The 17621-nt window shown below is 39.1% G+C and overlaps 1 protein-coding gene across 12 annotated transcripts in view; it reads right to left on the bottom strand.

The window, feature by feature from the left end:
* Positions 1–17621, bottom strand: part of ATP7A (ATPase copper transporting alpha) — a 135912-nt gene that overhangs the window by 16414 nt on the left and 101877 nt on the right. For 5 of the 12 annotated variants that reach the window (XM_055268559.2, XM_063634674.1, XM_063634678.1 and 2 more), the window contains 8 exons: positions 17340–17573; positions 15732–15823; positions 14607–14734; positions 10111–10265; positions 9427–9561; positions 4549–4743; positions 2410–2592; positions 163–379 (listed from right to left, as the gene is read on the bottom strand). In XM_055268559.2, the coding sequence (XP_055124534.1) occupies positions 163–379; positions 2410–2592; positions 4549–4743; positions 9427–9561; positions 10111–10265; positions 14607–14734; positions 15732–15823; positions 17340–17573 (1339 nt within the window). The remainder of the gene's footprint in view (positions 1–162; positions 380–2409; positions 2593–4548; positions 4744–9426; positions 9562–10110; positions 10266–14606; positions 14735–15731; positions 15824–17339; positions 17574–17621) is intronic. The other 7 variants (XM_063634675.1, XM_063634676.1, XM_063634679.1 and 4 more) reach the window with 4 other exon arrangements.

Raw genomic sequence — 17621 nt, 5'->3', positions numbered from 1 at the left:
AAATATTCTTGACTAATTTAAATGATCAGAAGGCATAGGGTATTGACTTGAGGAAATGAAATGATGCCAATTTTTGTTTCTTCTATAACAGTTCAGGGTTATAAAGTTAGCCATCTGTTCATAACTGCCCCATAATTGGTACTACAAAGAAAATGAGCTTACTTGAGATCTGGGCATCAATAATCATGGAAGACGAAGTTGGTGACTGTTCATTACTGGCATCAATTTGAACCAGGGATGCATTTTTAATATTATTGTCCTCTATATTCCAGTTATTCTTATGTAGCAAGCCTTCAATATTGGTGACTTTACAGCTAATACCACAGCCTGGCACAACCTGGAAATCTATGCAGGTACCCAAGGTTTCAGTGTCCAGCTCCTAACAAACAGAAACAAAAGGATTTCCTCTACTGTTCTGATAATGCAAGGTCATTCATTAGCAAGATAAAAACGCCTAGTTAATTCTAAATGTTTGTAATAAAATTGTCACTTATTGCCTACTTGACAGTGGATTTTGATAAGGACAAAGGAATAGAGCATCAAACACAACATTCAAAGTTACAGAAGAGCCTCAAAATCTTTGTTTTGACCAGGCACAGTGGCTCATGCCTGTAATCCCAGCTGAAAAAGCCGGCTGGGAAGCCGAGGTGGGCAGATTACCTGAGGTCAAGAGTTTGGGACCAGGCTGGCCAAAATGGTGAAACCCTGTCTCTACCAAAAGTACAAAAAAATTCAGCCAGGTGTGGTGGTGCACACCTGTAATCTCAGCTACTAGGGAGGCTGAGGTAGGAGAATCACTTGAACCCAGGAGGCAGAAGTTGCAGTGAGCTGAGATTGCGCTATTGCACTCCAGCCTGGGTGACAGAGCGAGACTCTGTCTCAAAAAAAAATATTTGTTTTAATCCCACTCTCTAAAATTTATAGAAAACATGGAAAGCTTATCAGTATTCTCTGCTCTTTCCAGTAGATAATTACAAATTAAATTTTTAATTCTATAGTCAAGTCAGGTTTTCTATTCAGTACAGGGCAAAGGGTAACAAAGTATAGGGCCTTTAGTTACCAGAGGTTCTCCATCTGCTCTCTAGTCTACGTCTTTAGCAAGTCAAAAAGTTCTGGGGACCCTCATTGTTTCCTGGCTTTTTATAGCTTCATCCTCTCTGCTGTTTGATTTGGGTGTAAGGAAGCCAGGTCAGTAATAGGTAATAGGTAAAAGGGAAAGAACAAATAAATAAATGGCAACACCAATGGTAGAAACTGCCACATTTTAAGTGTAAAATTAATGTGAGACAATTCATAAAGAACTCATGCAAATGAATAAGAAAAAGACAAACAACTCTATGGAAAAATAGGTCATGGATACAAACAGGTTAGAGGAAAAGAAATTCAAATGGTCAATACATATATAAAAAGATGATCAACCTTATTCATAATTAAGGAAATGCAAAGCAAACCATCAAGTAAATATTTTTTCACCTATTAAATTGAGAAAATAAAAATAAAGTGTTGGTAAGAATGTGGGGAAATGAGCACTCATAACTTTTGGTGCAGGTATAAATTGATATAACCCCTCATGTGTATTGGTAATATTCATCATATGGGTATTGGTAGCATTCATCAAAATTTAACTGCATGCATCCTTTGACTTAGCAATTGCATTGATAGGCATTTAATGTAGAGACAGACTTGCAAAAACTGATAAGGATGTTGAGTATATACTCTAAAAGTCAAAAAAAAACAAACACTCACACTATAGAGTATAATATTGCCATTAAAAACAATGAGGCAGATCTGCATTTCCTGACAGGAAAATTCACTTAATAAAATAAAAAAGCAAGGTAACAAAGATTGATCATTGTATTACCTTTCTGTATAAAGTTTAAAATATGATAAATACATATATGTGGCTATATGCATTAAAAACGGTTAACAGATGCACACCTTTATGACTATACTACAATTATTGAATTGTACACTTTAAAAAGGTGAACTTTATAGTATATGAATTATATCTCAATAAAGCTGTCACTTTAAAAGACTGTTAATAGGTTAACAGTTGTTAAACTTTGGAGAGAGGAATTATGGAAGGGGGCAGGGAATGAGGTTTACAATTTTCATTATGTAATTCTCTGAACTATCTGAATTGTCCTACCACAAATATGTATAACTTCTATTTTAATTTTTTATGTCAATAGGAGTTATCTGTGTGATAGGATTATAGTTCATTTGTTTTCATCTGTATACTTGTCTGTATGAAGAAATGAGTTACATACAATTAAATGAGAAAATACAAGTCTTTTTAGCCTCATAGCAACTATATATGCAAATCACAGTCAAACACCAGTCTGGATTTGATTTGGGGAATTCCTACAGGAGATGGCTACACTAATAAACAAGAGGAAAAAAATGTACCTGTTTGCAGTATTTGGTTATGGCTGCTCCTAGAGGGTGTTCACTGTTACTTTCAGCAGTTCCCACAATGGCCAAGATTTTATGGTGTGATATTCTGTTACTTTCCGTTAGAACCTTTACTTGATTCACGACTGGGGTTCCATGAGTAATGGTTCCAGTCTTATCAAATACCACTACCTTTACCTGTAAAAAAATTAAGATACAATGATGTGATGATCCTCCATATCACCTTTCCGGAAATAAGAGAAAGGTCTGTTTTGACAAACAGATGACTACTTAGTTTCTTAGTAAACTGACCTTTGACTTAATTTGACTTAAAAAACTGATGGTCTTCGGGAAAATAAAAGAAGAAATACTCTTAGTTATACACAACAGCTCTCCTCCACCAATGTTGAACTGTTTGTTCATGCTAAATAACTGTGAATATATGTTAAACAACTAGAGCTAATTTTTAAGGGTTGACTGTTAATAGGCAATTAAGAGATGCCTCTAGTGCCTCAAGGTAAAAAAGAAAGGGTTTCAATATAATGAATTATAGATCTGATGAGGAAATCTAAGCAGTAGGGAAATGATTATAAGAATAAAGGTAAATGGCCAGGTGTGGTGGCTCAAGCCTATAATCCCAGCACTTTCGGAGGCTGAGGTGGGTGGATCACCTGAGGTCAGGAGATCGAGACCAGCCTGGCCAACATGGTGAAACCCCGTCTCTACTAATAATAAAAAGTTAGCTGGGTGTGGTGGGGCATGCCTGTAATCCCAGCTACTCGGGAGGCTGAGGCAGGAGAATCGCTGGAACTTGGTGGGTGGAGGTTGCAGTGAGCCAAGATCGCACCACTGCACTCCAGCCTGGGCCACAGAGTGAGACTTCATCTCAAAAAAAAAAAAAAAAAAAAAAGAAAGAAAGAAAAGAAAAATAAACCAACAAAGTATGATTCTGGACAGGGGAAAATAGCTGTAAAGCACATTATTGAGACAACTGAGGAAACTGAAATATGGACTACAGATCAGATAACAGCGTATCAATATTAATTTATTGATTTTGATAGTTGTACTATGGTTACATAAGAGAATGTCCTTATTCTTAGGAAAAGAGCCCAATGACTGCAGTAAAGGGCATATAGGAATTCTTTGTACTAGTCTTGCAACATTTTTTTTTTTTTTGAGACGGAGTCTCGCTCAGTCACCCAAGCTGGAGTGCAGTGGCGCGATCTCAGCTCACTGCAACCCCTGCCTTCCGGGTTCAAGCGATTCTCCTGCCTCAGCCTCCTGAGTAGTTGGGATTATAGGTGAGCCACCTTGCCCAGCTAATTTTTGTATTTTTAGTAGAGACGGGATTTTACCATGTTGGTCAGGCTGGTCTCAAACTCTTGACCTCGTGATACGCCTGCCTCAGCCTCCCAAAGTGCTGGGATTACAGGTGTGAGCCACTGCACCAGGCTAGTCTTGCAACTTTTAAGTTTGAAATTATATCAAAATTTAAAATGTCTATAAAAATTACTAGCCTGTATTCTCTGGCGAGGTGAGTTTCCAGATTTGTTCTAAGATATGTTCTATGTTTACTACATACCTCTGTATATAGCTAGCTTACATCCTCATAATAAGAACATACTAGTAGAAACATGGTTTTAGTTGAAGTCAAGTAGCTTTGAGATGATTATGGAAATCCTAATATGAGATCAGAGATAGGATTATATTCCTAAAGTCATAGCTGCAAACTGTCGGCTGGTGGCAGCAAAGGCAAAGAAACGGCACTGTAATTGAAGGTCCCAGTGAAGAAAACAAGTCACACACAAATAGGTTAGAAGGCTGCTGGAGTTTGGCAAATTTTCCTGGGCAAATACCTATTCTGTCTTTCTGCCATAAAGACTAGTCTAGTCTGAGCTAGGATAGGAGTCCAGGTTTTCCACATTAGGGTCTGCTCTAATAGAATAGGCCTGGAGTAGTTTTAGGAATCTTAGGTAACTAAGGCCAATCTGAAGCAGAACCAAAATAACACCTTTCCTACCTCAAATCTCTGGATAGTCCTAGAAGCAGCTCAGCTCATGGACCATAGAGAAATAATTTAGGAGTATGTGTTTCTCAACAGGGGTGCTACTGATAGTTCGGTGGTACAGGTTTTAGTTCTGGGGACTGTCTTACCTTATGAGCCATCTCCAATGGCTCTCCACCTTTTATTAGTATGCCATTTTGAGCACCTACTCCTGTACCCACCATCACAGCAGTTGGAGTGGCCAGTCCCAGTGAACAGGGACATGCAATACACAGAACTGTGATAGAGGCTTGGAAAGCAAATCGTATTATCGTTTCTGTTCGGGAGATACTTCTACTGTAGCCCTTTAGAAGAAAGCCATAAATTTTGGTTATTGATTTAGAGCTGTACAAAACAAAAGAAACAAAACTTAACACTATTTCAATAAAACCACAATTTAAAAAGTGACATATCCTACCTAGCTACCTACATATATTTTTTAGTTACAGGTAAGAAAACACTTTCTTTCTTTTATGAATATAAGAAATTCGGACATACTGAGATTCTAGAATTACAAACTATGGACTGAATATAAGGGCTCCATATTGAGAATGAATGTTTTTATTAGAAATCTTCAGAAATAGCTGCAAATGTGAGACATAATTTTCAAAAAATTTGATACTGAATAAACAGAATTCTCAATCCCTGTATAGTAAAACCATAATTCTGCCTTTCACACTATTCTTGAAAGACAATGAAAAAGAATCACATGGCATGCAAAGGGACCTTAGTCATATTTCAACAAAATCCTTTTGGACATAACAATGTGAACCAAGTATATCTGCTAATTAAGCTCTTAGTGACGTTCAGTGTTTGCTCACGTGGGAAAAATATAATTGGTAGCTTTAGAAGAAATCTAAGACATCCTGAACTCATGAGAAAAATTCCTGAAGGAAACACATTCCAATCTACTTGCTGGCCTGTGCACGGGTTCACATCTGTAATCCCAGTGCTTTTGGAGGCTAAGGCAGGAGGATCATTTGAGGCCAGGAGTTTGAGACCATCCTGGGCAACATGGGAAGACCTCATCTCTACAAAAACATTTTTGAAAAATTAGCCAGGTATGGCCAGGCACGGTGGCTCATGCCTGTAATCCCAGCACTTTGGGAGGCCGAGGCGGGTGGATCACCTGAGGTCGGGAGTTCAAGACCAGCCTGGCCAACATGGTGAAACCCTGTCTCTACTAAAAATACAAAAATTAGCCAGGCATGGTGGTGTGCACCTGTAATCCCAGCTACTTGGGAGGCTGAGGCAGGAGAATTGATTGAACCCAGGAGGTGGAGGTTTCACTGAGCCTAGATCGCGCCATTGAACTGCAGCCTGGGCAACAAGAACAAAACTCCGTCTCAAAAAAAAAAAAAAAATCTCTGCTCCTGATGACAAGATTCTATACCTAGAAAACCATAAAGATTTCTCCAAAAGACTCGCAGACCAGATAAACTACTTCAGTAAAGTTTCAGGGTATAAAATCAACATACAAAAATTATTAGCATTTCTATACACCAACAACGTCCAACTTGAGAACCAAAACAAGAACTCAATCCCATTTACAATAATCACACACAAAACATACCTAGGAATACATTTAACCGAGGAGGTGAAAGATCTCTACAAAGAGAAGCATAAAACACTGATGAAAGAAACTGAAGAAGACACAAACAAATGGAAAAACATTCCATGCCCATGGATTGGAAGCATTAATATTATTAAAACTACCATACTGTCCAAAGCAATCTATAGATTCAACGCAATTCCTATAAAACTACTAATGTCCTCTGTCACAGAGTTAAAAAAGCAATCCTAAATTTCATATGGAAAAAGAACCTAAATAGCCGAAGCAATCCTAAGCAAAAAGAATAAAACTAGAGGCATCACATTACTCGACTTCAAATTATACTAAAAGACTATAGTAATCAAAACAGCATGGTATTGATACAAAAATAGACATGTAGATCAATTGAACAAAATAGAGAACCCAGAAATAAAGTCACACACCTACAACCAACTGGTCTTCAACAAAGTTGACAAAAACAAACAATGGGGAAAGGACACCCTATTCCATATATGGTGCTGGGAAAACTAGCTAGCCATATGCAGAAGAATGAAACTGGACTCATATCTCTCACCATATAAAAAAATTAACTCAGGATAGATTGAAGACTTAGATGTCAAACTATAAAAACTCCAAGAAAACCTAGGAAAAACTCTTCTATACATTATCCTAGGGAAAGAATTTATGACTAAGACCTCAAAAACAATTGCAACAAAACCAAAAATTAATAAAGGAGATTTAATTAAACGAAAGAGCTTCTGCACAACAAAAGAAACAACCAACAGAATAAACACAGAACCTACAGAATGGGAGAAAATATTTGCAAAGTATGCATCCAGCAAAGGACTAATATCTAGACTCTATACGAAACTTAAACAAATCAATAAGGATAAAACAACCCTATTTAAAAGTGGGCAAAGGGCATAAATAGACACCTCTCAAAAGAAGACATACAAGTGATCAAAAAACACATGAAAAAATACTCAACATCACTAATCATCAGGGAAACGCAAATTAAAACCACAATGAAATACTCCTTCACACCAGTCAGAATGGCTATAAAGTCAAAAAATAACAGATGTTGGCAACGATGCAGAGAAGACAGAACACTTATATACTGTTGGTGGGAATGTAAATTAGTTCAACCTCTATGGAAAACAGTCTGGAGATTTCTCCAAGAACTTAAAATAGAACTACCATTTAACCCAGCAATCCCACTACTGGATATCTACCCAAAGGATTTTCTTTTATTTATTTTAAATTGTTTTATCAAAAGACAACTGCATGTGTGTGTTTATCACAGCACTCTTCACAATAGCAAAGACATGGAGTCACCCAGGTGCCCATCAATGGTGGACTGGATAATGGAAATGTAGTACATATACACCATGGAATACTATGCAGCCATAAAAAAGAAAGAAATCATGTCCTTTGCGTAGCATAGGTGAAGCTGGAGGCCATTATCCTGAGTGAATTAACGTAGGGACAGAAAATCAAATACCACATGTTCTCACTTATAAGCAGGAGCTAAACAATGGCTACACATAGACATAAAGATGGAATCAATGAGCAGTGGGGCCTCCAAACGGTGAGAAGAAGGGAGGGGGGCAAGGGATGAAAAACTACTTACTGAGTACTATGTTCACTATTTGGGAGATGGGGTCACCATAAGCCTAAACCCCAGCATCACCCAATATACCCATGTAATAAACAATATATCCATGGACCAGGCACAGTGGCTCATGCCTGTTATCCCAGCACTTTGGGAGGCCGAGGCAGGTGGATCACCTGAGGTCAGGAATTTGAGACCAGCCTGACCAACATGGCAAAACCCCATCTCTACTAAAAATACAAAAAGTAGCCGGGCATGGTGGCATAAGCCTGTAATCCCAGCTACTTGGGAGGCTGAGGCATGAGAATCACTTGAACCTGGGAGGTGGAAGTTGCAGCGAGCCGAGATCATGCCACTGCACTCCAGCGTGGGCAACAGAGCAAGACTCTGTCGCAAAAAATAAATAAATAAATAAATAAACCTGCACATGTACCTCCTGAATAAAAAATAAAATAAATAAACACAACTAAGTAAGACTTTATTTACTTTGAGTAGGAGTCTCGCTCTGTTGCCCAGGCTGGAGTACATTAGTGCAATCATGGCTCACTGCAGCTCTTATCAGTAATAGTTTTACAGTGTTAGGTTCTTATTAAGTTCTCAAATACTTAAATATTCATCCAAGAATTATAGATCTATATAGAAACACAGCTGGAAGGGGCTTTCACAGATTTCTAGGCTTGTGCTTCCATAAACTTCCTATATGTATACATGTTGTTATAGAAAAAGAACAGATTCTTGTCAAATGACCAGGAAAGATTAGGTTTGCAGACACTTTGAAGGGTGAGGGGGAAAGGAATTTATTGGCCAAAAAGGAAAAACAACTCAGCAAAATGAGATTGAGTCCTGTTAACAGGCTCTCCACCTCACCGATTGAACCCCAGGTACCACCCAGGAACAGGACAGTCCAGACTCCTCCCCTATACAAACGGAGTGAACTTCCTGGGGCCCCACCCCATCCTCCCAGTGCGTAGGTGGACATTATTTAGAAAGAATCAGTCGGGGGTAGGGGAGTAGGGCAGGCTTCATCTGGGACCAGCAGTCCGGTTTTTCAACCTTCAGGATGTTTTAGGCTTGAAGGTTTTCAACCTACAGGGGTTTCGCAGGGGGACCCTTGGCTGTCACCTGCATTTGTCAATATGTTAGATGCTTTCACCTATACTAATTCCAATCCTGTATCTTAGGTATTATTTTCCCTATTTTACAGATAAGAGAACTGAGGATAGTAAAACTTACATGACTTAAAGTTTCTATATCTAATTTGAGGCACAGTCCAGTTTTACTTTACCACTTTACAACACCATAGACAGCATCAGAGAACTAGATGAGTAGACACTAATAATATATTTGTAAAGCATTTAATAAATTACAAATTATTTCTAATATATTATTTAATCTTCACAACAACCTTAAGTTACACAAAATGGGTATTATTAAAACCTTACTTTATAGTTGAGGAAACTGAAGCTCAGAGAGCAATTAAGTAGTCTAAGATCACATTGACAGTAAACGACAGAGCTGAAATCCTGAGGTTTTCCTCAATATATCTATAGTCCTTTGTGAAAGCAAAACCATGTCAGAAATGAGGCTAAGCATAACATGTAGAAGTTTGGTATTTGCTTTTGGAAAATCACAACTCATAATAAAATTTTTTTTCCAAAAGGAAATTTTTTTTATTTATAAAAATGCAAATATTATTCTTATCACCTTCCCACTCCAAACCCTTAAAGATCCTGGTAATTATTAAAGTTATTTCCAATGAATTACTAATGCAAAAGACTCACAAATTGTTCTGCATATGGTAAAGAGTTATTACAAGTCACTTACAGGAAAGTAGGTTTCCACAATTTCAAAATTCAGAAATCCAATTACAATCCATACCAAGAGGGTGGCAATGGAAACAAAAACAATAAAAGGAACAAAATAGCCACTGAGTTTGTCTGCAAACTGCTGGATAGGAGCCTATAATTTAAAATAACAAGAAGAAGAAGAAGAAGAAGAAGAAGAAGCATATCAAAGTCTTTTCTGATACTGAATGCAGTGTATATTTAGTAGTTAGCACAAATAGAAATATTTTAACAAACTTCATGTTAATGGCCAGGTGTGGTGGCTCACACTTCCCAACACTTTGAGAGACTAAGGCAGGATGATAGCTTGAGTCCAGGAGTTCGAGACCATCCTGGGCAACTTAGGGAGACCCTATTTCTATAAAAAAATTTTTTTTAATTAGCTGGGTGTGGTGGCATGTGCCCACACACAGTCCCAGCTACTCGGGAGGCTGAGGCAGAAGGATCGCTTGAACTTAGGAGGTCAAGGGTGCAGTGAGCCATGATAGTGCCACTGCACTCCAGCCTCGACAACAGAGTGAGACCCTATCTCAAAACAAAAACAAACGAACTCCATATTCATGCAACTAAAATTTTTATTGGAAAACGTAAAAACTAGGTGAAGATTTATACTGAGAAGGCTTTAAAGAAAATAGTTTGTGTTTCTCCTAGGGAGTTAATTTACCTTTGATGTTTGTGCCTCTTCCACAAGTTTGACAATTTGAGAAAGGGTTGTGTCTGCTCCAACATGTGTTGCGCAGATAAGCAGTGACCCGTTCTGGTTAATGGAACCAGCAATCACTGTGCTGCCAGGTTTCTTAGCCACAGGCATTGCCTCCCCTGTATGGAGAGTAAAGATAGATTTAAGGAGCATAAATGATCACTATCATGAAACATATCATTATTTGTTACTTGTCAAAAATCTCTAGATATAAAATAGAATCTGAACAAATGCCTAGGTGAAAGTTGCTTTCCCTTTTTCCTTATATCAGTTCTAGGCCAAAGCCAGGAATATAAACCTTGAACTGGAAAAACCTGTATGGTAGCTCTTGTTGGCAGATACTTTTAGAGTTTCACCCTAGTCCTAGAACATCGGTTCTTAACCTGTTCTCAAGGAACATTTAGAAATGTGGGAGGGAGTTTTCGTTTGTAATAATGACTGCATGGGATGGGGAAGGGGGTGCTACTACCTCGATTTAGTATGCCAGTGCCAGGGTCAGGGGCACTGAATTGTACTACAGTGTGTAAGAGAGTCCCCCAGAACTAAGAATTGCCCCATCCAAACTGGCAATAGCACCCCTATTGAGAAACACACAGTCTCGTTGGGCACAGTGGCTCATGCCTGTAATCCTAGCACTTTGGGAGGCTGAGGCAGACAGATGGCTTGAGCTCAGGAGTTCGAGACTGGGCAACATGGCAAAACCCGATCTCTACAAAAAAATACAAAAGTTAGCCAGGCATGGTGGCATGCGCCTGTAGTCCCAGGTACGTGGGAGGCTGAGGTGGGAGGATTGTTTGAGCCTGGGAGGCAGAGGTTGCCATGAGTCAAGATTGTGCCACTGCACTCCAGCTTGGGTGACAGGGTAAGACCCTGTCTCAAAAAAAAAAAAAAAAAAAAAGAAAGGAAGAAAGAAACACACAGTACTAAATTATTTCCACATGGTTCATAAACTGAGCTTCTTCTAGGACTATCAGAGAGTTGAGATGGGAAAGGTATCATTTTGATTCTGCTTCAGATTGGCCTTAGTTACCTAAAATTTCTAAAACTATGCCAGGCCTATTCCCTTAGAGTAGACCCTGATGTGGAAAACCTGGACTCGTGTCATAGCTCAGATTAGACCAGTCTTTACAGCAGGAAGGGCAGAATAGGTATTTGCCCAGGAAAATTTGCCAAAGTCCATCAAGTTCTACAGGAAACTGAGACAACTTCCTTTGGTTATGCATGCTAGTAGCTAATAATCTCCAGTGATAAAAGCCTTCAATAGTTGATACAGTTTGGCTCTGTGTCCCCACCCAAGTTTCATCTCTAATTGTAATCCCCACATGTTGAGGGAGGGACCTATAATCCCATGTCAAGGGAGGGAGGTGATTGAGTCATGTGGGGGCATTTCCCCCATGCTGTTCTTGTGATGAGTGAGTTTTCACAAGATCTGATGGTTTTATAAGTGTCTGGCATTTCCCCTGCTGGCACTTCTCTCTACTGTTGCCTTATGAAGAAGGTCCTTATGAAGAAGGCCCCCTTCACCTTCTGCCAAGATTTTAAGTTTCCTGAGGCCTTCCCAGTCATGCAGAACTGTGAATCAATTAAATCTCCTTCCTTCATAAATTACCCAGTGTTGAGTATTTCTTTAGAGCAGTGTGAAAACTGACTAATGTAGTAAATTGAGTAAGTTGTTACCACAGGGAGTAGGACACTGCTATAAAGATACTTGAAAATGGGGAAGCGACTTTGGAACTGGGTAATGGGCAGAGGCTGGAACAGTTTGGAGGGCTCAGAAAAAGACAGGAAAATGTGGGAAAGCTTGGAACTTCATAGAAACTTGTTGAATGGTTTTAGGTTTTTTTGTTTTTTTGTTTTTGTAACAGAGTTTCGCACTTCTTGCCCAGGCTGGAGTGCAATGGAGCAATCTCGGCTCACTGCAACCCCTGCTTCTTGAGTTCAAGTGATTCTTCTGCCTCAGCCTCCCAAGTAGCTAGGATTACAGGCATGCTCCACCACACCCGGCTAATTTTATATTTTTAGTAGAGACGGGGTTTCACCATGTTGGTCAGGCTGGTCTCAAACTCCAGACCTTAAGCGATCCACCAGCCTCGGCCTCCCAAAGTGCTGGGATTACAGGCATGAGCCACTGTGCCCAGCCAAACTTGTTGAATGGTTTTGATCAGAATGCTGACAGTGATGTGAACAATGAAGTCCAAGCTGAGGTGGTCTCAGATGGAGATGAGGAACTTATTGGGAACTGGAGTAAAGGTCCCTCACGCTATGCTTTAGAAAAGAGATGGATGGTGGCTGGGCGCGGTGGCTCACGCCTGTAATCCCAGCACTTTGGGAGGCCCAGGCAGGCTGATCACAAGGTCAGGAGATTGAGACCATCCTGGCTAACACAGTGAAACCCTGTCTCTACTAAAAAATACAAAAAATTAGCCAGGTGTGGTGGCAGGTGCCTGTAGTCCCAGCTACTCGAGCAGCTGAGGCAGGAGAATGGGGTGAACCCGGGAGGCAGAGCTTGCAGTGAGCCGAGATCGTGCCACTGCACTCCAGCCTGGGCGACAGAGTGAGACTCCGTCTCAAAAAAAAAAAAAGAAAAAAGAAAAGAGATGGGTGGCATTTTTCCCCCACCCTAGAGATCTGTGGAATAGTGAGCTTGAAAGAGATGATTTATGATACCTGGCAGAAGAAATTTTTTAAGCAGCAAAGCATTCAAGACATGACCTGCATTATTCTGAAAGCATTCAGTTTTATGTGTTCACAAAGAGATGGTTTGAAATTGGACCTTACGTTTAAAAAGGAAGCAAAGCATAAAGGCTTGGAAAATTCACAGCCTGACAATGCAATAGAAAAGAAAAACCCATTTTCTGGGGAGAAATTCAAGCAGGCTGCAGAAATTTGCATAAGTAACAAGGAACAAATGTTAATCACCAAGACAATGGGGAAAACATCTCCAGGACATGTCAGAGATCTTGGCAGCAGCCCCTCCCATCACAGGCCCTGAGGCCTAGGAGAAAAATTTTGTGGGCTGGGAACCAGGGCCTCTGATGCTCTGTGCAGCCTCAGTGACATGGTATCCTGCATCCCAGCGGCTTCAGCTCCAGTCATGGCTAAAAGGGGTCAAGGTACAACTCAGGCCATTGCTTCAGAGGGTGCAAGCCCCAAGCCTTGGCAGCTTCCACGTGGTGTTGGGCCTGCAGGTGCACAGAAGTCAAGAACTGAGGTTTGGGAACCTCTGTCTAGATTTCAGAGGATGTATGGAAATGCCTGGATGCCCAGGCAGAAGTCTGCTGCAGGGGAGGAGCCATCATGGAAAACCTCTGCTAGGGCAGTGCAGAAGGGAAATGTGAGTTTGGAGCCCCCACACAGAGTCCCCAATGGGGCACTGCCTAGTGGAGCTGTGAGAAGAGGGCCACTATCCTCCAGACCACAGAATGGTAGAGATCCACCAACAGCTTATACTGTGTACCTAGAAAAGCCACAGACACTCAACACCAGCCCGTGAAAGCAGCCAGTGGCAGGGGCTGTACCCTGCAAAGCCACAGGGGTGGATCTGCCCAAGACCTTGGGAGCCCACTTCTTGCATCAGCGTGACCTGGATGTGAGACGTGAAGTCAAAGGAAATCATTTTGGAGCTTTAAGATTTAATGACTGCCCCACGGACTTTGGACTTGCATGGGGCCTGTAGCCCCTTTGTTTTGGCCAATTTCTCCCACTTGGAATGGGAGCATTTATCCAATGCCTGTACCCCCACTGTATCTTGGAAGGAACTCGTTTTTTATTTTACAGCCTCATAGGTGGAAGGGACTTGCCTTGTCTCAGATGAGACTTTAGATTGTGGACTTTTGAGTTAATGCTGAAATAAGACTTTGGGGGACTGTTGGGAAGGCATGATTGGTTTTGAAATGTGAAAAGACATGACATTTGGGAGGGGTCAAGGGTGGGATGATATGGTTTGGCTCTGTGTCCGCACCGAAATCTCATCTCAAATTGTAATCCCCACACGTCGAGGAGGGGAGGTGATTGAATCAAGGGGGCAGTTTCCCCTATTCTGTTGTCATGATAGTGAGTGAGTTCTCATGAGACCTTATGGTTTTATAAGCATCTGGTATTTCACCTGCTAGTACTTCTCTCTCCTGCTGCCTTGTGAAGAAGGTCCTTGCTTCCCCTTCTCCTCCACCATGATTACAAGTTTCCTGAGGCCTCCCCAGACATGCGGAACTGTGAGTCAATTAAACCTCTTGGCTTTATAAATTACCCAGTTTCAGGTATTTTTTTATAGCAATGTGAAAATGGACTAATAGCATAACTAAAGCCACAAAGTAAATCTGAGGAAATTGATTTAATACAGTCTTAAAAGAACTTATTCTCTTTGTTCATAATTTAGCTATTCATAGCTTCTACAAAAAGTGCTTCATCTTTCATGTCTATTTTTCTTAACATTTTGGTCATGATCCTTTGAAAGAACATACCTGTGATGAGGGACTCATCTACCATAGAATGTCCTTCAATAACACGACCATCCACTGGAAATTTGCCTCCTGGAACTACTTTAATGATATCTCCACGTTGTACAAGTTCCACATCCACTTGTTCTTCACTGGATATAAGTTAACATAAAAAGCACCATGATAATATGCTTCCTACCCTGACCTCTCCATGTAAGCTCTTTAGTTCACGTCAAGCTTGTGGCTCCATAATTACTACCAATGGAAGCTAGAACCAACATTTAAACTAGGAACTAGTATGTCAGTCTTGCTCACTGTTAGTGAACAGCACAGTAGCTAGCACAAAGTAGGCACTCTATTTTTTTGAACAGTCATTAAATTAAAAATGAAAGTTTAAAAAATAATGTAATGGGTTTCATTTAACTAAAAATGTCTTTATTATGTAACTTTGCCTAAACAATTTTATGAGTATAAAAATGAGAAATACAAAAGACTGAAATCTAATCAAGTCTTTAGCTTTATCTTCCAATTTACAAGTAACATAGGAGTTATAGAACAAGTTAAATGAAACCAAAAGGAAACAAAGGATAAATTCAGATTGTGGGATATTCTACAGAACAACTAATGGCTATTTCTTCAAGTCAATTGTTTTGTGGGAGGAGGGAAGGAAGGACTATGAGAAGAAAGAAGGGAGGCACTGTTTTAGATTAAAAGAACATAAGCCATATGATAGTCAAATGCTATGATGCATGGATCTTGTTTGAATTCTATTTCAGGCAAAGAGACTTAAAACATTTTGGAGACAACAGGAGAAATGTGAATATGAATTGGGTCTTAGGTGACATTAAGGAATTAATGTTCATTTTGTTAGGTACAATACGGTAGTATAGTTATATCAGAATGTATCCTTTTTTAGAGATAATACAGAATATTTAGCAGTAAAACAATATGACTGAAATTTGGTTTAATACTACTGCAACAAGACAGACAGACAAAATGGATAGATGAAGTATGGCAAAATGTGGATAATTTTTTTATCTGGGAGACAGATTATGTGAATTCATAATAGTCCTTTTTCTACTTCTGTATATATTTGAAATTTTTTTAAGAAGTTAAAAAAAGAGAAGAGGGAAGAGGGAAGATAAATACCTGAGGAGGATATTATCAGAATCAAGAGTTACAATAGTTGCTTCTGTAGCTTGTAGTGAAATTAGCTTTGCAAGAGCCTCTGATGTTTTGCCCTATAAATTAAAACAAACACATTGAAAATGCTAAGGAAGAAAAAGTTCAGGTCTTAACTAAAATAAAAATACAATCTTTAGCATTTACCCAAAGGACAGCTTTAGGAATATTAATTTGTTTAAAAATTAATATGAAAATGTTTCACTAGAAAATGTTTCACTTCACAAAGACAAAGTACACAAAATATTTTATTTTTTATTTATTTATTTTTTTGAGACAGAGTCTCACTCTGTTACCCAGGCTGGAGTGCAGTAGCATGATCTTGGCTCACTGCAACCCCTGCCTCCTGGGTTCAAGCAATTCTCCTGCCTCAGCCTCCCGAGTAGCTGGCATTACAGGCACGTGCCACCATGCCGGCTAATTTTTGTATTTTTAGTAGAGATGGGGTTCACCATGTTGGCCAGGCTGGTCTCAAACTCCTGACCTCGTGATCCACCCACCTCGGCCTCCCAAAGTGCTGGGATTACAGGCATGAGCCACCGCGCCCAGCCTAAAAGTACACAAAATATTTTTAAAAGTATTATTAGGTATAATTTATGAAGAAATTATATAAATTAATAAGAAAAACACGAGGAGCCCAATAAACATACAGGCAAAGAACATATACAGACAAATCATTCAAAAGGAAATATAAACATCCGATGATGAAAAAATGTTTATCCCCACCATTAATGGAAGAAACACAAACTAAAGTAACCCTGTAATATCATTTAATGTCTATTAACTTAGCAAGAATTTGTGGGGGATGCAATGCTGGTGAAGTTGTAGTAAAAATACTTCACTGACATACCCCCGCTGGCAAAAACTGTTACAATTTGTACCATGAACCAGAGAAATATTTATGCCCTTTAACCCAGTAAGCACATCCTTTGTAATGTCTTCTAAGATATTAGCTCAATGGAAATGACTATTAGACATGAATATGTTCAATGCAGGATTATCTAAAAATAAAAAATTAGGAACAATCTAATGGTGAAAAACACCTAAATGGTTTAGTAAATTAAAGCAAACTGATGTGACAGACTTAGTCAGAAATATTAGATAATAATCTAGACTGCAAAAATGGGGAAAAATTTTATAGTGTTAAGCATACAAAGTAGTATGAATACTACATTTGCAACTCTGTTAAGTAGAAAGGTATGTAGAATGGAATTAGAAAATGATTTACATTATAGCAAGGGAATATGGGTGAATTTTTTCTATCATTATTTTAAACCATGTGGTCATGTCAATTTTTCAATTAATAATGTGATGTAAGTAAATAAGTGATAAGTATTTCTCGTTTGTCTCTCTCTTTTAAAATAAACAGACATACTGTACTATCTACAGTATTAATTTCATATTTGGTAAATCTTCTAAACTGATATTTAACTTAAAATATTGCCCAAATGAAAATACGTCTTTCAGTAGATGGTTAACTACATAAAAACATGTATTTCCAATGATTGGCCTAAAAAATACTATGGTCATTTATCCACCCAACATGTTAACAAATGTCACTCTTTCTTACTTTACCTTTGCTATATGTTCCAGCCATCGGCCTAGTGCAATAAACACAAACAGCATAGGGGGTGTGTCAAAGAAAGTAATAGGGTTCACTTTGGCTCTCTCATACATTGCAACTAGAAGAATAACCAAAGAGTAGGCAAATGCAATGGTGGTTGCCAGCACAATCAGTACGTCCATATTTGCTGTCTTATGCTTCAGTGCTTTATAAGCCTGAATGTAGAAGTACCAGCCTCCGAAAAACTGCAATATAGGAATGATAATCATTGAATTTTTAAAAATGCTGAAATT

The sequence above is a fragment of the Symphalangus syndactylus genome, chromosome X (assembly GCF_028878055.3).
Source record: "Symphalangus syndactylus isolate Jambi chromosome X, NHGRI_mSymSyn1-v2.1_pri, whole genome shotgun sequence".
Classification (NCBI taxonomy): domain Eukaryota; kingdom Metazoa; phylum Chordata; class Mammalia; order Primates; family Hylobatidae; genus Symphalangus; species Symphalangus syndactylus.
The sequence above is the reverse complement of the archived record's forward strand: the minus strand, read 5'-3'. Positions and strand labels throughout refer to the sequence as shown.